The following is a 22,651-nucleotide window of genomic DNA, read 5'->3' on the forward strand; positions in this document are numbered from 1 at the left end:
TCAAGCAATAAGTCGCTTTTGGCAATGAAAATTTTGGTATGCCACAACACTACAGTATTGCATAAAGCCATTAGCGGTTTAGTAAGCATGGCTTCACAATATATTGAATATTAGTCTCCAAAGCAATACGAGGGATTTGAAAGAAGCAGCACTGGAAACTTTCAGTGAAATATTTACCGCTTCTGCGTCTGTGGTTGATGACAACATAGGAATACACAATCATGTACATGACCGCCAACTCAAGGAGAAGTTGTAAGACGATTCAGGAAATTACATTCCCTTATTGCAATCACGTCACGGGGAAGATGAACTCCCTTTTTTGGGTGTATTCCACATCTCTGCGACGACAGCTCCTTAGCCGTCTTCGCCGGACAACCGCCATCTTAAGTCGCGTTTGAATTCTGACAATTACGGGAAAGAGGACCACCTAGAGGAGACAGCACCGAAGTCAGCAACGATGCAAAATATACTTTGCGGTCTAGCGATCAGACGCCACAGAGGAGTGAAAGTTAGGCTACACATGGCATGACTGAAAGTTCATCAAGTTAGCAGGGATTCGTGTTGCTGAAACGTAGGCATGTAGACACGAGCAGGAACGAAAAAAAAACAAATATGCAGATCTACCGCACACGTTGGAGACTATGTGAGGCGATGCTGCAATGAAGCGGTAAATAAATGCTCTCCAACTGAGGGTCGTGCGTACAACTGTTTACTTTCTTTTGCCATGAAACGTGTAATCTTCTGCAACGATTATGTTTATGCAGAAGAAATGTCGCAACTTCTATAGCTCTCATTCTAGAGTTGCACATACCCATTAATATGAACAATTAGGCGTTAATTGGCACGCACCCAGTGACACATACCGAAGGCCTAAATAATACAAAAGAAATACAAAGGAAAAGTAAATCAGCCGAAGCCGTAGAATATAATAATCTATCTTTATTGATAGGTTGGTGCGCTTTAGGATGTGTTTAAGGCGACATTTTGTGTTAAGGCTTTATGTATCATTTATATTTCTTACAGAGAACAAGGATTCAGTGATTCCCACTACTTTGACGGCCAACATAGTGGCGGACACTTGCATCACCATCATATGTAAGCTTCGTGTATATATCTACAAATGTATCTGGCGAGAAACTGATGGTCAATGCTAACTAACCGACGATGGGAAAAATACAACGCAAGCACTGACTACCAACTGAAAGCTCGCACAATAGCAGAAAAGACACATGCGAAACGTATCTGCGCATGCTCAAGAGGAGGCAGCGCAAAACCCTAACTCATGGACACGTGCCTACCGTTTCCATAAATGACGAATGCCTGCTACCTCTATAGGGAGCAGCGGGACAGAGTGCAATCAAGCGAGCGGGTTAATTGGAATTACGCCTGTGTTGAAAACCCGTAGACGTGGCCGGTGTGCAAAACCATAAGCGTGAGTGCTGTTTCGACTAGAAGAGAAACGCGTGCTCAGAGAAGCGATATGTTCCCGTCGAAAAACTGCAAAGAAATTGCGTAAGAAATTGCATACTAGGCGGCGAACGAGGCACAAGCCAACGAGGCGCAAGCGAGGCGAACGAGGCACTAGGCGCAGCTTGTGCCTCACAAGCTGCGAGGCTCGAGCGCGTTCGCAGACTGGTGGAAAACAGAAGCTGCATTCTTAAGATGTACAATTTGGACTCCCAATTGATTTACATGCTGGAACAAATAGGAGCAAACTACATATTACTGTGCCTGAGGAACTGTTTCGGGATGCGGAGGCAGTGCGGTTGTGGTGGTGGATTTCATTGCGGTAGCAGCTACATAGACACTACAGGCGCATTTCTGCCGCGGTCGGCGTCGCTGTGGTGTTCCGTATAAAGTCCAAGGCTAATAACATCGTTGCCACGCGCCGTTTGCTGTAGGTGCGGGTGAAAGCGTGCGAGGATGAACCGACGACGACGGCTCAAGCTCGCGCGTAAGGGAGGAAAGAGGGGCGGAAGCGCGCCGTCTTCTATCTCGCGCAAGGCACCATGGGGAGGAGAGGGCGTTCTCAACCGGCGGCTGCTGCGTCTCCATGGCAACACGATGGTCAATTCGCTCGCTGCTGCTGCCGCGCTTCCTTACTCTAGCGCTTTAGCATCTAGTTTCCGCGGTTATCGAGTGAGATGTGTTCATGTTGCTTGTACGCGCGTGACACCATGCTTGTTAATTTAGTTGGTAAGCGAATTCCTAGAAGTTTTTATGGCCAGCAAAACTACTATCATTACCTTGTATAGCTGTCCACAGATTTTCTATGACAATGGATGCTTCCCTTTTCAGGCGAAACTGCGACTTTGTTAATTGAAGTTAAAGTTGTCACCGAGTGTAACTGTAATAACACGTAAGAGAAGAATGGAAACCGAGGGGCTCAGTTTTTGTTGCTAACAGCCAATGAAGCCAAGGATTGTATTGGGGACAGTAGCTGTGGTTGGAACAGAAATGTTGAAAAAAATATGAGGGAACATGGAAAATAAAAATGGACGAAAATATAGCTTGCCGCCAGTGGGATCCAAAACCACAACTGACCTCGCATTACGCATGCGCTGAATCCGGCCACTATATTGGGTATTTACGTGTACTAGATCAAGCCCTGATAGTATTAGTCCAGCGCCACTCAGAGTCATCACAACCATTCATCTAATCGCCATTCATTGACTTTGCCGAAGGGATGCCTTTAAAGTCCTGATCAATCTTTCGTGAAAGCCACCCTACCAAGAGGCCTTCTCTAGAATATCTTTCTACTTTGCGTTCCGACTGGTAACAGAGTCTTGTACGGAGTGATTGGTGTGTGCATTCAGCCGAGAAACATGCTCCCAACCATCCGTTTCTGACATCGATTGGCCACGCATTGTAGTAAGTTTCTTTTCTTTAATAGCCTTGTGCATGAGAATTATGTATGTAAGTGTCCCTGTGAGCGTATACTTGTACAAATATTTACTGGTGACGGAACGCGATTAACGGCGACGTGGCGTGGTTTCTGGATAAGGAAAGTTGAACCCTCGCTAAATATCTTAATTTACATAGTTACGTGTATAGATACTCATTTCGACTGCGTCACAGGACATAATTCTTGACGCGGCTTCACTATCAATACTAAAGCTTTGAAGGCGTCTTCGTCAAGAGCTTTGCGTCATGAGCCGACCATACTAGACGACGGAACTAGTCTGCGGCTGCTCGTGAAGTAGCTAACGGTTGACAGATGCAACAGATGGAGCAGTGTTCTAGTGAATGTGTGATCGCCGGTGTTACAGGGCGAGAAATGGAGCTTTACCGCGGGAATACTTACCAACTGGCTCAAATCAACGTACTTCAAGAGTGAGCAAGGTTTTCATGGGCGTCGACGTAGAAGTTGAAAAAATTACGGCAGAAGCCATCTCACGACGACTGTCTACGGCATAATGGAATTAGCATTCAGTTATGTAGCGACACACCGCATCATCGAAGTCACGTTCATTTAATATCTGTAGTGGTCATAAGACTTCCGTTGCTTCGGCTACATGCGACATAAGCTGCCTCCACAATCGTCCCACGTTGCTGTGGTACTCGCTTGCCAAGTTCGCCCATGAGCACGACGGCATCACGACGACTGTATGAGGACGACGCTGTGACGAGAATAGAACAACGAAGGTGGAATGAAGCCGAAAGAACGACAAAGCTGGTATGACGACTGCAGCAAGAGGACCATGAGATGGCAATTTTGAAATGATAACTGTGGCGTACCGTCGACAGCGTGACGACGCTGGCACAAAGCAAATGGGATGACAACGAGTGTATGACGACGATGGTGATACCGCAACCGGATGGCAAACAGGAATGACAACGACGGCGCGAGATAAGACGATAGGACAAACGACGCATGACACCGACTATCGGACGACGATGGCATGCCAGCGGTGGCATAAATACGATTGAATGACGGCAGCATGGTTACAATAGAATGACGTAGAAGGAATGACGTTGAAAGGAAGACGGAGACCGTATGGAAACGGCCGAATGACGACGAGAATGGGATGACATTTGTGAAGTGAAAACGACGGTAAAATGTCAGCGTTGTTACAAACGGAGACGCCACAGAGCCGTACGATATAGACCCGTTTTTTTCGTTCGTATTTCGTCGACGCGCGCGCAAGCCACACTTGTCTTTCGCTTTTTTGCTTCGATGTCTTTTTTCTTGCAATGGTTTCAACAGTTTCCTGGACGGCCCTTAGACGCATCCTCTAGTGGAAAGACTGAACGTAGTGGCCTCTTTATTAACTATTTGTCCTGTATCTTCACAAGGAGGTCACGCCCCGGAGGCACTTCTTCCACTACGCGACATTTTCATCCAAGCATCAGGTTGACGTTCTCCGAGCAGAACTATAGCTCCAGTCTTCAAGTTACTTTCTTTTTTCATTCTGGATGGTTTAATTATTGTCCCTTTGAACTTCATTGTGTATTCCTCGTACCACCTGCGCCACCATCTAAGGACACATCCTGTCTAAGTCACAATTGTTCCTTGTCATTGCATTGTAGGGTACACTTTCACTTTTCCTTTCCCTCCTACGATGTAAGCGGGTGTTAGCGGCGTAGGTTCCCCGGGTCCATGATATACGTATGTCAGAGGTTTGTTGCTCAAGATTCCTTCAACTTCACTGACAATGGTATGCATTCGTAAGCGTCCACTGATTGTCATCCAATGTATTTGCGAAGGGATGTCCTTAAAGTCAAGATCAATCTTTCGTGAAAACCACCCACCAAAGGGCCTTCTCTGAAATATATTGCCATTTTACGTTATGACTGGTAACAGAGTCTTTTGATCAGTGGAGATGCCCATGACAGCTTGGAGTACCTTGGCTGCACTCTTCATGGTAGGTACTTTGTCACTGTAAATTACTTGGCACATATCTGCTCTTGCTAAGTACCATCGAAAAGCTTTTAAGGAGCTTTCGGTTGCTACGTTCTTACAATTTTGAAATTCTCGACGAGCGTCACCGCACAAATAAACATAACTATGCATATTGGAACAACTATACTGCCGCGGGTATGTGCCAGTAGGGACAAGGTTGAAGCAGCGCGGGCTTTTAAGTTAAGCGTGGAGACGAAGAAGACGTTGTTGGTTTTTACTTTGCGACTGATAAAGTGTCTTTGTTGGTGCTGCTCCGCGTCCTCGTCGATCCCACGTCGTTACACTGGTGGAGGTGCTGGGTATTCTCCATCCTTCATGCTCGGCACCCCTTCGCGGAGCCAACGATCGAGCCCGGAATCGCCATTGCGCATCGAAACACCGGTCCACCGGCTCAGTCGCCGCCTACTAGGCCTAGCGCCCGAGTCCGCTCCCCTGCAAGAAACCCCAAGAAATCGTTCGCCCCCTGCAACTACTATGGCCACCGCGGCTCCAACGCAAGTAACCCTGCAGAACCCTATGGTTCCGGAGAGCTTTCATAGTGATGCCTTTCAAGACGTCCAAGATTGGCTTGATCAGTTCGAGCGCGTGGCCAAGCACAACCATGTGACCAGCTCGGCGGACAAACTTTCGAGCGTCTATTTCTATCTGAAGGACAATGCTCGTACGTGGTACGTCAACCGAGAGAGAAGCTTTGCCACCTGGGACGACTTCTGCACACAGCTGCTGGATACTTTTACGAGCATCGACAGGAGGGAAAATGCGCAGCGTCTCCTCGAAATCCGAATTCAAAAACCCAATGAGAGCGTTGCTATGTTCTCGGAAGATATGGCCCGTCTTTTCCGTAGAGCAGACCCTGACATGCCAGAGGAGCGAAAGCTGCGGTATCTCTTGCGGGGAGTGAAAGAACAACTGTTTGCCGGCCTTGTGAGAAATCCACCGACTACAGTGGCGGAGTTCACAAAAGAGGCCACAGCCATTGAACGGGCCCTGCAGCAACGATACCGCCAGCATGACATGAGTAACTCGGCGGCGAACACTTCCGTTCTGGCTCCAAGTAACGACAAGCCTCTGCGTGAAATTATCCGAGAGGTTGTGCGAGAAGAGCTTCGGCAGCTCGGATTTGCGACTACGGGTGCGGAACCGGCGCCAACGGTATATTTGGTAGCTGATGTGGTCCGGGAAGAAGTCCGGCAAGCTTTTTCATCGCCAGACTGTGGTAACGCGCCGCGGCGCCTTACTTATACGGAGGCTGTTCGCCGTCCAGTCAACGTAACTTCGACGCCGTTGACACCCGCAACTAGACCATCACCTATGCTACAAACAGAGTCGATATCGTCACCCCCGTCGACTCTACCGGCCTCGGCGATCACGCCACCACAAACAATGTCGTATCTTCGACACACGCACGCCAATCCTTGGCTCCATGGAGAGTTGCCACCGAACTATCAGCGTCGGAAAACCGATTTGTGGCGCACCGTCGATCGCCGACCAGTGTGTTACCATTGTGGAGAAGCTGGACACGTCTATCGTGTTTGCCACAAATGAAACAACTATCGCGCCGCCCAATACCCAAACTTTCCTGCCAAATACTATTCTCCGTATGATGGTCGACGCGCCTACGACACTCCTGTGAACGACCTGCCGCAAAATACGACGACTCCCCGATCACGTTCTCCTTCGCCATCACCTGCGCGCTACAATTCACCGACTCGTCGCAGTTTTGCCGACGTCACTAGGGGCAGGTCTCCTAGCCCGCGACGGGGAAACTAGACGCAGCGACCTCCGGGGGTGAGGTTGCCAGTACTCGAAGTTCGCCATATCCCCCATTATCGACGTACGACGATGTAAAGACTGCGACGAATGCAACGACAAATACGGCGAAGACGGCGAATGCAACGACGAATACGACGGACTCAACTACGAAAGACGTAACTGACGTCGTCAGCGCCGACCTCATCATTCGCATTGACGGCCACCAAGTAGCCGCTCTTGTTGACACTGGCTCTCATTTTTCAATTATAAGCGCACAGCTCGCCGACAAACTAAGGAAGGTGAATACGCCATGGCACGGACCCAACATACGAACCGCCGGAGGTCAGTTCATGACACCTGTCGGGAAATGTACAGCCCGACTCTTAATCGCCGGTTCAACCTTCGTCGCCACCCTCGTCATTCTTTCTGAGTGTTGCAAGGAACTTATATTGGGGATGGATTTACTGCGTGAGTATGGTGCCGTGATTAACATCCGCGACAGAAGCGTCACCTTTGCAACGAACTCGGATAATGTCACGCATGAGGAGCATCCACAACGTCGCTTACGTATAGCTGCAAACGACGTGATACTTTTGCCGCGGAGTTGCTCTCTCGTACCCGTGCCCTGTGACAGCCCGCAGAATGGGACTGGAGTCGCTGAACACATCAATGCGCTAGCACTGAATTGCGGCATATCCATTGCCAGAGCACTTATTAATGTAATCGACGGAAGCACCGAACTCTTGCTGACGAATTTTAGTAAGGAGCGTCGACACATCGTGAGAGGCACTGCTGTCGCTTATTTCGAAGAAGTAATACCGACAGAAGACTGCCACTTAGCGCAGGAGACGACATCTACGATCTCCACAGCTGCGCCTATTGTAGACGTTAGTTCGACGTTAACTGGCCGTTGAGCGAGACCGTCTTCTTGAGCTCATCAACCAGTACCAGGGCTGTTTCTCATCTGCGTCCAGAGTTGGTCAAACGCCACTTACCAAACATCGCATCATTACTGATGTCGACGCCCGACCTATTCGACAAAACCCTTATCGCGTGGCCCCAAAGGAACGCGAGGCAATCCAAAGACAAGTTAAGACGATGCTGGAAGATGGCGTTATTCGACCATCTAATAGTCCTTGGGCGTCACCTGTAGTTTGAGTGAAAAAGAAGGACGGTAGCCTGCGCTTCTGCGTAGACTATCGGAAGCTCAATCAGGTCACAAAGAAGGACGTTTATCCACTGCCACGTATTGATGATTCCTTGGACAGGTTGCGAAACGCGTGCTACTTTTCCTCAATGGACTTGAAAAGCGGTTATTGGCAGATCGAAGTGGATGAGAGAGACCGTGAGAAAACCGCCTTTGTGACGCCTGACGGACTTTACGAATTTCAGGTACTCCCCTTCGGTTTGTGTTCAGCGCCAGCAACATTTCAGCGTTTAATGGACACTGTGCGCTCTAGACTCAAATTACAAACATGCCTGGTGTACCTGGATGACGTGATCGTCTTTTCCGCAACGTTCGACGAACACCTACGAAGGCTGAAAACTGTTTTTGAAGCAATACGATCTGCCGGTCTCACGTTAAAGCCTGAAGAGTGCCATTTTGGTTTTCAAGAGCTCCAGTTCCTCGGTCACGTCGTCAGTAACCAAGGAGTCCGACCTGATCCGGATAAAATTGCTGCCGTCGCTAATTTCCCGACCCGATCAGACAAAAAGGCCATGCGACGTTTTCTGGGACTATGTGCATATTACCGGCGATTTATTGCGAATTTCTCACGCATCGCGTGGCCGTTAACACAGCTCACCAGAGAAGATATACCTTTCACTTGGGGCGAAGACCAGCAGCGGGCATTTCACGAGCTCCGGCAAGGTATGCAAGCGCCTCCCGTGCTTGCGCACTTCGATGAAGACGCCCCGACGATATTGCACACAGACGCTAGTAATGTCGGTCTAGGGGCGGTGCTCGTACAATGGCAGGACGACAGCGAAAAGGTGATTATTTACGCCAGCAGGACACTGTCCCGAGCGGAGGCTAACTACTCCACCACTGAAAAAGAATGCCTCGCAATGGTATGGGCAGTTCTGAAATTTCGTCCGTATTTGTACGGTCGGTCTTTCACCGTTATTAGCGATCACCATATGCTTTGCTGGCTCATTAATTTGAAAGATCCTTCCGGCCGGCTCGCACGTTGGAGTCTTCGACTCCAAGAGTTCGACTTTACTGTCGCATACAAGTCAGGGAAACGGCACGCAGACGCCGACTGCTTTTCTCGGTCTCCTGTTGAGACGGCAGCCCAAGACGATGACGACACAATCTTTCTGGGACTCGTGGACACTGCCGATCTTTCACGCCAGCAACAGGATGACATTGAATTGCTGCCTGCTGATTGATTACCTGGAAGGACGAACCAACAGCGTGCCGAGGCTATTTACAAGAGGGCTGGCGTCATACTGCTTGCGCCGCAGCGTACTCTACAAGAAGAACTTCTCTCCTAGCGGCAGCAACTACTTACTCGTTGTTCCCTCATCGCTTCGACGTGAAATCTTACACGCCTGCCACAACGAGCCGACCGCTGGGCACTTGGGCTACACTCGCACATTGGCACGGATTCGGCAGAGAATTACTACTGGCCGAGACTTGCTGCAGTCGTTAAGCATTATGTTCAGACATGTCTGGATTGCCAGGCGCCGCAAACCGCCTTCCGTCAAGCCAGCCGGCCTTCTGCACCCTGTTCAAGTACCTGCCACACCATTTGCACAAGTAGGTATGGATTTTCTGGGCCCCTTCCCAACGTCTACTACCGGCAACAGGTGGATAATCGTCGCCACGGATTATCTCACTAGATATGCCGAGACAAGTGCTCTGCGACGGGGAACAGCAGATGAAGCGGCGCATTTTTTTCTTGAATCCATCGTTTTAAGACATGGCGCTCCGGAAGTAGTCATCACGGACAGAGGTACGGCGTTCATGGCCAAGTTTTTGGACATCGTTCTGCGTTTAAGTGGTACCGCCCACCGGAAGACCACGGCCTATCACCCTCAAACAAACGGGCTGACGGAACGACTCAACAGGACACTGGCTGACATGATAAGCATGTACGTCGATATAGAGCACAAGAACTGGGACGAGGTTTTACCCTATGTCACCTTCGCGTACAATACGGCTCGTCAAAAGACCACTCACCAGACACCCTTCAGCCTCGTGTACGGCCGTGAGGTTACGACAACATTAGACGCAATGCGCCCTCATGAATTTGATGACAACGAGACGGGTGCTGAAGAGATCACACAGCGAGCAGAAGAAGCTAGGCAGCTTGCGCGTTGGCGAATCCACGAACAACAGGAATGTGACGCCAGACGCTACAATCTTCGGCACAGACCCGTAACATACAACATCGGCGACAAAGTATGGGTCTGGACACCTATTCGTCGGCGTGGGCTTTCTGAAAAGCTCCTGCGCAGATACTTCGGGCCCTACATAGTTCTTCGACGCATCAGTGACGTCACCTACGAAGTCGTTCCGGATGGCTCTCACTGTTCAAAGCGCCGACGGCATTAACCCGAAGTCGTTTACGTGCTTCGTATGAAGCCGTACTACTGAAGACTGACAAGACTGCACAGTTCTTTTTCTTTATCGCAGTTTGCTAAGCCTCTGTCATAGGGACGATCATTTTTTTTTCTACGGGGGGAGCCAATGGAACAACTATACTGCCGCGGGTATGTGCCAGTGGGGACAAGGTTGAAGCAGCGCGGGCTTTTAGGTTAAGCGTGGAGACGAAGAAGACGTTGTTGGTTTTTTTCTTTGCGACTGATAAAGTGTCTTTGTTGGTGCTGCTCCGCGTCCTCGTACGATCCCACGTCGTTGCAATATCATCACAGGTATTCTCAGTGTTGGTGTCTCCTAAATTAATTTAATTAAGATTGTGAGGTTTTACGTCCCAAAACCACCATCTGATTATGAGGCATGCCGTAGTGGCGGACTCCGGATTAATTTGGAACACCTAAGGTTCTTCAACGTGCACCTCAATCTAAGTACACGGGTGTTTTCTGCATTTCACCCCATCGAAATGCCGCCGCTGTGGCCGGGATTCGATCACTCGACCTCGTGCTCCGTATACCAACGCCATAACCACTGAGAAACCAAGGTGGGATTGGTCGCTCTTGTTTGCAGTGAACACGCAGAGTGTACTCCTATGACTTCGAATCGTTGTGCTTGGGTTACTCTTTCAGCTGCTGGGAGGGGGGGGGGGGTCTTTCTCGTATAAGATTCCTTGAATTGTACCAGCTGCAGGAAACACACACTATAATATTTCGCTTCATTGGCTTGTCGTCCTTTTATCACCCAAAACTTGGTCCTCAGCTTCGTGAGCGTGTCCCAGGTGACACCATGCTTGCTCATTTAGTTAGTATGCCTATGTCTACAAGTTTCTACGGTCTATAAAACTACTATCCTTACTTCGAATAGATGTCCACTAGTTCGCTATCACAATCGCTGTTTCGCCTGTTGGGCCAAACTGCGACTTTTATGTGAAGTTGTTGTAACATGGTACCACAATCAGGTGTTTTTCATCCAACGTCATTAATACTTCTTGCAGCCTTCCCCGAATCCTCAGCAGCGCATCCTCATGTTCAAAGATTTAACAACCTCTCAAAGTTAGAATACTGCCGACCTTTCGGGTTCATCGAACTCTGCTTTAATCTGACGCTTCTGTTTCTGCTTAATGAGAAATGATTTTGCATTTATTGTTATCAGGATTTCAGTGGACCACTCATTCTGCGTCGACGGACGTTGTTTATAAATCTGAACACGGCAGCTGCAACTCTAATGAATCTTTGGTATGAGCTCAACTGGTTAGGGTTGATAACTTGTTCCCTGCTACATTACGCTGTGCTCTCTACGATGATGTTGGCTTCTTTTGATCCTTACTCTATTATCCTTCATCCCGTGAGAGGTTTGCTCGTTTTTGTGGGAGACAAATCTTCTTCTGCAAACCACAATTCAGCTTATAGTTGCCTCGGCGCTGTAATACTTCTCGTTAAGAATACCGATGGACTTTCTTTACTCTTCCCGTAGTTTCATTATTCTTCGCCCAATGTAATTATTTCGCTGATTATTTTGCCAGTGAAAGCTTCTCGCTTCTGATTTCTCCAAAATCAGTCCAAAATTTCACTTGAGAGGAGCTACAGTATGGGTCGCTTCAAAACGAGGCACAATATTTGGATACCGAGTGGTCACAGTGTGCGACGCCCCGCCGCCGCTCTTGAGTTCTGAACCGTACTGTCCTATCGAATGTATTGCTTCTACTCTAAGACAGTGGACACACGCAACTATGCGTTTTTAATTTTAAAAAATGCGCATGTACTGCCATAAAACTAGGCTGCCCTAATGAGCGAGCAAACCTCGGGCCTTAACTGGGAGGAATTTATACTTTATTGTTGCGCATCCACATTTTATTAACCGAAGGAAATTATTAAGAAAACCGCAAACTGTTAGAAAACGCTTGAGCACTCATTGTTTTTCACGTGTATTTTTTTTTACAATTCTTGATCATAAAGGGGTTTCTGAGGAGCATCAATGTTCCCGTGCAGCCAGAATCCTGCTACGTTTGATAGTTTTGCTCAAATACCTTTACAGTTTGCGGAAGTTACTCCTACAGATACCAGTCTCTCTCAAATATATCGAAACCATGTGGCCCTGGATGTGCCTCTCACTTTACAGTATGTACGGTTTGTGCAATATCAACACAAAAAGAAATTGCTGAAACACCACTGTTATCTCCATGCAGTGTGCACTCTCATATGCAAAAGCGGTTTCAGTGTATTCTCGAACTAACTTCTCTAATACGCAAAATTAGCCTATTACTCTCATTACTCCCGTTAGGATTGTGCGCCCTAGCAACGTCGTGTGAGCATTAGACGAAGTTAATAAGCAGATGACAAAGTGCACTTACACTGGAGGAGTGAAGCGCTCCACAGGCTCAGAAGGTGGAAGCTTCGGCTTGGGCTTGGGCTTTCTTGAGTACAGCGTGGACATGAAAAGGGCCATGAACATCGCCGGAATGCCGATGGCAAGGTACGTTGCTACACAGAACCAGAAGCCCGTCTGCGGCGATGCGAGCAAACACCTGTCAATGAGCTGCATGGCCTAGCGCGTTGCTTGGAAAGGTCGTGCCTAAACTATATCTCCCGTAGCTTTTGAACAGACTTTAAAATTTGTGTCGCTTTTCTACAAATATAGAGGAAAGGCTACTAGGCAGTTATTTGAATTCTATAATAATTTATTTTTAAATGTTCAACACATTCTTCTGTACAGTTGAAACTCGATTTAACCAAGTGATGATGACGCTCGAGTAATTTCCTTAAATCGGGAAGTTCGTAAAATCGATGAAGAGACTTTTCGGTGCTTCAAAATCTAAAATTGTAACCTAGCGGCACGCAAAAGCTACCGCGGCCTTCTATTTGCGTCTAACCCACGCCTGCGCGTGTGAAAAATCCGTGAGGGCGGCCCGAATTGCTTGTGCTATGTGCGATGGAAGCCAGGTAGACGGTCACGTGAAGCTATGACAGGCTGCCGATATGCAAAGACGCGAGCGCAAAGACCGTGACTAGGGTGCCTAGATGTTTTAGCTCGATAGCATTAGAGCGCACGCTCGATAAAAACCCCGTCTCTGTCAAACCCGTCTCTGCCATTATTTTCGTTAATTCGGCTTCATGACAACATTTATCCCCTATGGGTATCTGCCGGGGAACGGTAATTTCTTCGTTAGATCGGGAACGTCGTAAAATCGGGTTCCATTAGATCGAGTTTTAACTGTGTTACCAAGCGCCGGAAGGGAATTCAATGTCCGATGTCCTTTCGACGCCTTATCAATATGCCATATTCCATATAGGGGCACCATGTGCCAACAGGCTACTGAGAGAAGGAGAATCAAGTAACAATTTTTACATGTGCATTTCTTCATCTCTGTGTACATGTACCTAACATATGTATTTTCTGTTCCCGAAATAAAAATCTCAGTTGCTGGTCAGTAATGTGCAGTTTTGCCCATTAGTTGTGCTGTGTGTAAATTTATGCTCTACGCTACAGTGAACAGCATGCAAGTAGGACAAACGACCTAAAACCGCACTTATCGTATGTATAGTACGTTTGATCCTAGAAGTTCAAATAATGATGATGCCCTACAGTGATAACACCACCATTCTTGACCCGTGATTTATTCACAAATTTAAAAGTTGCTTGGCGCCAATGTGGGCGCAAGACGACCCCTTTCAGTAAGTTATTTCTCCTGTCTGAAAATGTATGCTGTACACTACAGTAAACAGCATGCAAGCCGGAGAAACTACACTAAAATGGCATTGATTGATTAGTATCTGCATCACTGTTGTGACTGTTGTATAGTCTCATCTGGTGTTGAAACAAACTGAATTGAATTCAATTGAAACCTAAAGTTCTTTGTAGGAAATAGGAATAACCCTAGGAAACTAAATAAAAAAACCTTAATGCTGCCAAATTTAGCATCTGGGAAACAAAGCACATAGAGAAATACTAAAGAAAGTCGACGCACAGAGCGTACCTGGTGGTCGTAAATACGAGTAAACCAAACACTGTTCTTGGCCATGCCAGTGCGAGGGGAATTTCATAGCAATATTTCAGTTGCTAGCTTATAAGCCTAATATCAAGTGCTGGGGCGTGAATCAAATACCTCAGCTCCAGCCACACACCTGTATTCTTCGGTAGGAAACTCCATATCAGGTGTCTTGTTTTTGTGTGATAAACCAACAGGTGCCCATAAGTGCACTGTGTCCTGTTCAAGCTCTATCGAGCAGCAAGCTTAGGAACAATACTTGGCAATAAGTCTGAAAAAATAATCATCATCAGCCTACAATAGCCTACCTAGTTTTCTGCCGTCCTCGACTGCGCTTCGTTTCTATTTGCAATCATTCTGTAACTCTAATGGCCCACTGGTTATCTACCCAACGCATTACATGGTCTTCCCAGCTCCATTTATTTCTCTTAATGTCTACTAGAACATCCAGCTATGCCCGTTTGCTCTCTGACCCACACCGCTATCTTCCTGTCTCTTAATGTTACGCCTAACATTTTTCGTGACATCGCTCTTTGCGCAGTCCTTGACTTTTTCTCGAGCTTATTTGTTAACCTCGATTTTTATACAATGACACTTTTAGAGGTTTCGAATAACGGTACACTGAATATAAGGTAGTAGTGGTCTCTCATGCACCACTACTTACGAAAGGGTGGACAACGCCATCGCAGGCGACCACTAGAGACGACGCGTACATGGTGTAAGCTGGATGGCACTTTCCCAGGTTCTCTTTGATCTGCAGAGTCAAAAGAACCAACCATACGTTCTCAATAACACGCCAACTAGAAAGATAAAAAAACACTTCTTTGCTCCCTCCAATTATATTATCGTATGTGCAAAAAAACTACACTACTAAACGCGACTGCACAATTAAAATATATAACTGGGAACTGTGCATTGCGGAATTTCCCACTGTAAAAAGCAATAGGAATGAACGTTGTACGTTCCAAGAAAACACAAACATTTTCTGGTTATGTTGCTTTCAAAATTTAAAGACCTTGCGATATTTCTAAGAGTAGAATACCTTGTTACAGTGAACCCTTTACATACATGCTTGTTGTGTGGGTTGGTGCAAGTTTATTTTTAACACAGACGGTCAACTGAAGCTTGCTGTTTGACTGAAGATGCTGTTGTTCAACAGATTAGTTGAACCAAATACATAGAATAACAAAATTTTTGACAAGCAGTCTAGAGAAGACACAACGTCACTGGGAGATGTGACTTTACAGGAGACAGGAGTGAGTATATATCTCACTTCTGGGGCAGATACGTAGATGCTTATACGTAGCCAGCAAGAACGGAAAGTTAGGGGAGCTTGTACGTATAAATGGTTGGCCTAACATCGCAAACAAGGCGAAACAAATACGGGATCACGGCTGGCAGAGCGCTTATGTTTATTATAACATGCATAACAAAACGAGGGTTTCTCTTCCTTCGGCCGTTTGTTGATTGCGATAGCAATCATACAGACACTCAAGGCTAATTTTCGTACTCGTCGGCGGCGTTGCCGTGAGTTGAAGTATAAAGTGCAAGTGCGATAACATGGCGTCCCGCGCGCTCTTTGCTCAGTGTGTGATGGAAAGCGTACGAGGGTGACGCTAGAAGGACGGTTGCATGTCGTCTTTCGGCATGGCCAATGTTGGATGTCACTTGATCAAACGCGCGCTACGATGAGATGGGGCAGGTAAGTGCGCGTCTCCTGCTTTATGACCCGACGAACTTGGCCAGTCGGCGCTACTGCACCTGTTGAGGCCGTCCCAATCGTCAAAATTATGGGAGGACGCTTAAGCTTCGCTTTTAAGAGTGGAAAGCGATAGCATTCAAAGATTCCTGACTGATTCTCACGCTTCCCGACAACTGCAGTTTAAGAAACCGTATTGGGGACCGGGAAACATTGGCGGCGAACGCTATGGACGAAGGCCAGCTTTCTGCATGGTATAAACGCGGCCCCTTGCGTGGGGCGATCCCGGAGATATTGCACAGTCGCACCAAAAAAAAAACATGACATAATTTTCAGGCTTCCGTTTTTGTTTCGCACTTTTATTATTTCAGTCTGAGAAGATTTAACATAAAAGGCATGCGCTGTGGATGTTTTGTTTCATGACATTTGTTTGTGGATTGTCATTCTCAAAATTCCGAGGAATAGCTTTGCCAAGAATGCTAGATAAGGTATGAGCAACATTAATGATAGAATGGTGTGGCATACCTAAATATATTTGGAGGGCCTGCATGATTGGGGATGATTTTCTCGGCCGCGGGCGCCAAAGCCGAAGCAGACACCGGATTTTCTGCGACACGGGGCCCTTAACGATATCGCGCTTAAAAGTTTCTTTTTATGAACATGGTACCACGCCACTGCGAACTCTTACTCACGGCCGGGTCCATTATCGCTCTGTCGTTGCTTGTGGCACTCGCGCTAGTGCTCAAAAGCTCGTGCTATGTCTCTCTCGCTCGCTACGCATGGCGCTCGCGTTATGTGTTAAGCAGACGCACCCGTGTGCTGTCGCTCTATCTCGTTGCTCGTGGCGCACGCGCTATTTGCTTAACAGCAGTGCCCGTGTTCTTGCTTTCTCGTTGCTCGTGGAGCTCGTGTTCTTGTTTAGGAGCAGCGGCTGTGTTCTAGCTTTCACTCTCGTTGCTCGTAGCACTCGCGCTATATGTAACAGTAGCGCCAGTGATCTGTCTCTCTCTCTCTCTCGCTGCTCAGGGTGTTCGCGCTATATGCTGTACAGGAGCGCCCGTGCACTGTCTCTTTATCTCTCGTCGCTCATGGCGCTTGTGCTATGTGTTTAGCAGCAGCATCCGTGCTCTGTCTTTCGACCTTGTTGCTTGTGGCACTCGCGCTATATGTTTACCCGCGGCGCCCGTGCTCCTGCTTTCTCGTTGCTCGGGCTCTATGGTTAAAAGTAGCGCACGTGTTCTCTCTCTCATTGCTTGAGGCGCTCGCACAACAGTTTTAACCGCAGCGCCCATGCTCTCTTTCTCTCTCTCTCGTTGTCCGTGGTGCTCACGCCATATATTTAACGGCAGCGACACTGCTCGATCTTTCTCTCTCTCATTGCTTGTACTGCTTGCGCTACGTGCTTAGCAGTAGCTCCCGTGCTCCGTCTCTCTCCCTCGTTGCTCGTGGCGCTTGCGCTCTATGTTTACCGACAGCGCATTTATCCCTGGCTCTATCTCTCTGGTTGCTTGTGTTCTTTTAATCTCACGTTGACGCATGTGATCTCTGACCAACGTACACCTTTCCACACGATAATGGCAGCTGGTAAATAACACCGTCTTTGTATGGCACAAAAGAATACGCACGCCTAACATCACAATCGCTCACACCCCCAACCTTCTCTGATAGCTTAGTTCTAACAAGATTACAGTCTCGAAAGCTTAACCTTTCAGGAGAAGACGGTGTCATTGCTGTATCTGTTAGCAATATTCTTCACGTTATTCGACAGCTTGTGCATGTTTGGCACCACAATCGGCTTCTTTTCATGGCGGCGCTCAAGTGTTTTTTTATCCCATCTGTATCACTCAAATTACAAGCTTGATACAAGCCGTGGGTACACAGTAGCTGGGGTAGCCCGCCGCATGCAACCTAGATAATTGCTCCTGGAAGTTAACTGTCATGCCATGGTTACATGGTTTTGAAAGGACAGATCGAAGGCACGAAGAAGCAGTTGAATGTTTAACAACCTTGAAATAATTGCATGCAAACTACAGCAACGGCTTAACAGACCGTGGCTGGTAATGCCAACATAAATGTGTCGGAGTGAAACTCCCAATCAAATCTAGAAATATGAGATGACTGTCATCAGATATTCTTTCCATTGTAAAATGCAGGCCAAGACCTTCCTCTCGAAATGACGCGAGAATGTCTATTGAGGTTCTGTTGTAATTAGTTACCTTAAATAAGACTAAATAGTCATCGACATAACGGAAAATCTTCTCGGCCAAGCCATGAAAGTTCTTATTTACTCTGTCGAATCTGCTAGAACAATGTCACTGAGTACCGGTGCTACTTTAGACGACATGCAAACACCGGATTTTTGAGTATACAAGGCATCAATCACCCGAACAAACGAACGCAGTGTAACAATAGAACGAAGTTCATTGTTTGGATAATTCTGCAGACATCAATAATATTGTTGCAGGAAGAAAGCAGGCCCACGAGTGTAGAAGGATGTATATTTACAAGCGAAGAAATATGGCGTTCAGGCAACGGCCAGAAACTTCGTCTTCCTCTCGTTCGCGTCACCTTCTTCTTTCCCTTCACCGTAACATCACCCTCCCGGTGGGGTTAGCTCCGTCCCGGTGCAGGTTATGGAGCGTCGCTTAATGGGGAGACATAGGGCTTGAGCCTGGCGACGTGAACAACATCGCTGGTGACGTTGGGAGACACTGAAGGCTGACCGACTGGGGCGATCTCGTATGTCACGTCGGACAGTTGGCGTAAGATCTGGTATGGACCAGAATAACGGGAAAGGAGTTTTTCCGACAAGCCGACTCGACGTGAAGGCGTCCAGAGAAGGACAAGGGAACCAGGTGAAAAATGGTGGTCTCGGTGCCGAAGGTCGTAGCGTCGTTTTTGAGAAGCTTGCGAGACTGTGAGGCGATGACGCGCGACCTCTCGGGCCTGGGCGGCTAAGGCAATAGCATCGCGAGCGTAACCAGTGCTGGGTGATTGTACTGCGGAAGGTAGCAACGTGTCGAAGGGCAAGGTGGGGTCGCGGCCATACAAAAGGTAAAATGGGGAGAATCCGGCAGTATCGTGACGGGACGAGTTGTATGCGAAAGTGATGTACGGTAAAGCGACGTCCCAGTCGCGGTGATCGTCGGAAACGTACAGGGCCAGCATTTCGGTTAGTGTGCGGTTGAGTCGTTCGGTGAGGCCGTTCGTTTGAGGGTGGTATGCGGTAGCGAGCTGGTGTTCTGTAGAACAGGAGCGGAGCAGATCATCGACGACCTTCGAGAGAAAGTAGCGGCCGCGATCCGTGAGTAACTGGCGAGGGGCGCCGTGGTGCAGGATGACGTCGTATAGTAGGAAGTCGGCGACATCTGTAGCGCAGCTGGTTGGCATCGCTCGTGTAATGGCCTATCTCGTGGCATAATCTGTTGCTACAGCAATCCATTTGTTTCCTTTCATAGAAATAGGAAAGGGGCCAAGGAGGTCGAGGCCCACACTGAAGAAGGGCTCTGTAGGGATAGCAATTGGTTGAAGCAAACCAGCAGGAGGCATAGCAGGCGTCTTGCGGCGCTGACACAGGTCGCAAGAAGTGACATAACGGCGCACAGAGCGATAAATGCCGGGCCAGAAGAAGCGGCGCCGCAGGCGGTCGTACGTACGAGTGATGCCCAGATGTCCAGCAGTAGGAGCGTCGTGAAGTTGCTGGAGCACGGCCAGTCGAAGGTGCTTTGGAACGACTAGGAGCAGCTCCGGGCCATCAGGACGAACACTACGACGGTACAAAGTTCCATCGCGCAAGGTGAACATCCGCAGAGACGGGTCATTAGGCGAGGAGCTTAGGCGTTCCATAAGTGTTCGAAGAACAGGATCTTGGCGTTGCTCGTCGCCAATATGGAGAAAGCCGGAGAGAGACAGAATACTGATGTCCGAGTCTGCATCGGTATCGTCCGGTTGATCCACGGGATTGCGGGACAGGCAGTCAGCGTCTTTATGCAGGCGCCCTGACTTATACGTAATAGAAAATGTATATTCTTGTAGACGCAATGCCCAACGTGCAAGTCGTCCAGTTGGGTCCTTCAAAGAGGAGAGCCAGCAGAGGGCGTGATGATCGGTTACGACGCAGAAGCTCCGACCGAAAAGGTACGGCCGAAATTTCGCGACCGCCCATTGAGCGCGAGGCATTCCCTCTCAGTGGTGGAGTAATTTCGCTCGGGCGTGGAAAGAAGGCGGCTGGCGTAAGCGATGACACGGTCGTGGCCCTGTTGACGTTGAGCGAGGACAGCGCCGATGCCATAACCACTCGCGTCAGTTCGTACTTCAGTAGGCGCAGAAGGGTCAAAGTGTGACAGAATCGGGGAGGTTGTAAGCCGCTCGATCAGGGTAGAGAAGGCTTGCTCCTGCAGTGGTCCCCAAGAGAAAGATGCATCTTTCTTAAGAAGGTCAGTGAGAGGGCGAGCGATGTCGGCAAATTGTTTCACAAATCACCGGAAATAAGAGCATAAGCCCAGAAAAGTACGGACATCGTTTGTTGAACAAGGCACAGGAAAATTGCGCACAGCGTGGACTTTCTGTGGATCAGGTTGGATTCCGGCGGCGTTTACGAGATGGCCGAGCATGGTAATTTCACGGCGACCGAAATGGCACTTGGAGGAATTTAGCTGAAGGCCAGCCCTGCGAAACACGGAGAGTATGGTCGTGAGGCGCCTCAGGTGGCTCTCAAAGTTCGACGAAAACACAATCACATCGTCGAGGTAACAGAGGCATGTAGACCACTTCAAGCCGCGCAGCAGAGAGTCCATCATGCGCTCGAATGTAGCTGGCGCATTGCATAATCCAAAGGGCATGACTTTAAATTGGTACAGACCGTCCGGTGTGACGAAGGCGGTTTTCTCGCGGTCCATCTCGTCGACGCTAATCTGCCAATAGCCGGAGCGGAGGTCAATTGATGAAAAGTATTGGGATCCGTGAAGGCAGTCAAGAGCGTCGTCAATGCGAGGCAGGGGATAAACATCCTTCTTTGTTATCTTGTTGAGGTGACGGTAGTCAACGCAGAAGCGCCACGAGTTGTCTTTTTTCTTTACTAAGACAACCGGTGATGCCCACGGGCTACTGGAAGGTTCAATGATAACCTTGTCCATCATCTTGTCGACCTCTTTCTGGATTATGGCCCTTTCTGTTGCGGAGACACGATATGGCCGCCTATGAATGGGGCTGGCGTCACCGGTGTTGATGCGATGCGTGACAACAGATGTCTGACCAAGTGGACGGTCGTCCAAATCAAAGATATCCCGATAAGATGACAGGAGGTGACAAAGAGCTGTTCTTTGCTCGGAAGGAAGGTCAGGGGCGATCATCTTACAAACATCGTCCGCAGGCGTCGAGCACGAAGGAATGGGTGACAAAGGTGCGTTGGTACTCAGGAAGGATTCGGAGGCCAAAGAAGAAATCTCAAAATCATCCAAAGGAGTGATAAGTGCGACGGCAATGCCGAGTGGCAGCACATGCGTCGAAAATCCAAAATTGAGGATGGGCACCCGAGCGCAGTTTTCGAGGATCCGGATTAAGGTGCTCGGTAGGGCAATATTTCGTGACAAAACCACGTCAGTAAGCGGAGACACGACGTACTCGCCATCAGGTACGGGAGGACAGGGCGTCAGGAGGACATTGGTAGCCGCCTGTGGAGACAGCCTTGCAAACTCAGCAGAACATAGGCGGGGTGAAGCACAAGTTGTTGCGTCTGCGTCGGCAGGAAGCGGCAGATCCAGCTGTACAACACCTGCGGAGCAGTCAATTTGGGCAGAGTGTTTCGAAAGGAAGTCGAGGCCGAGAATTAGGTCGTGTGGACAGTGCTCGAGGACGATAAATAAAACAACGCTATAGTGGCCCGCAATGGTCACACGTGCTGTGCACATTCCAAGAACAGGTGAAGTACTCCCATCGGCGACTCGCACAGTGCACGGTACGGCGGGAGTCGGAACCTTTTTGAGCCTTCGGCGGAGAGCAGCGCTCATAACTGAAAGCTGCGCTCCTGTGTCAACGAGAGATGTGACAGGAACACCACCAACTTCAATGTCCAGTAGGTTTCCACGTGTAGGCAGGGTCAACAGAGGATTTGTGGGCCGGGTCGGAGTTGCAGCTTCACCTCCGGGAGCTGCACCGCCTAGTTTCCCGAAAGGAAGCGACCGGTTGCAGATGGGGACGAAGAGCGGTGAACGAGAGGCGAACGGGACTGACGGCCTTGCGGAGACGGGGAGCGGCTGGATCTTGGTGGAGCACTGTCGGCGTTGATGTTCCGAGGCGGCGTGTAGGGCGAGAAAGTGCGATTGTCTGGTACTTGGCGGTAGTGACTCGGAGACGACCACCGAGGAGACGACGACCAGCGATTACGGCAATGACGGGCGATGTGTCCAATACCGGAACAATTAAAACAGATGGGTCTGTCATCCGGTGTGCGCCAGTCCGCGGGGTTGCGGCGGAGTGGCGGGAAGCTTTGCGTCTGGGAGCGAGCGGCCGGAGAAATCTGGTATGTGTTCGTATGGCGGACAGAGCAGAGAGATGGAATGCCCAAACTCGCTATTTATTCCCGAACGACCGCTTGTATAAGCGAGATAGCGGGCACACTTTCCCGACAGTCGGAACGAATTGGAGCCGGAGCCATGGCCTCAAGCTCACGGCGAACGATACGCGTTAGATTTTCTGATCCTGTCGGCTGAA

General features: G+C 48.8%; 1 protein-coding gene across 1 annotated transcript in view; it reads right to left on the minus strand.

Annotated features, from left to right (window-relative positions):
• The window catches only part of LOC125943767 (pre-mRNA-splicing factor CWC22 homolog), a 90,073-nt gene that overhangs the window by 15,240 nt on the left and 52,182 nt on the right, over positions 1 to 22,651 (minus strand). The window contains exons 6-7 of the mRNA XM_049663272.1: positions 14,906 to 14,995; positions 12,607 to 12,758 (exon numbers count right to left, since the gene is read on the minus strand). Coding sequence (XP_049519229.1) covers positions 12,607 to 12,758; positions 14,906 to 14,995 — 242 coding nt within the window. The remainder of the gene's footprint in view (positions 1 to 12,606; positions 12,759 to 14,905; positions 14,996 to 22,651) is intronic.

The sequence above is a fragment of the Dermacentor silvarum genome, chromosome 3 (genome assembly GCF_013339745.2).
Source record: "Dermacentor silvarum isolate Dsil-2018 chromosome 3, BIME_Dsil_1.4, whole genome shotgun sequence".
Classification (NCBI taxonomy): Eukaryota; Metazoa; Arthropoda; class Arachnida; order Ixodida; family Ixodidae; genus Dermacentor; species Dermacentor silvarum.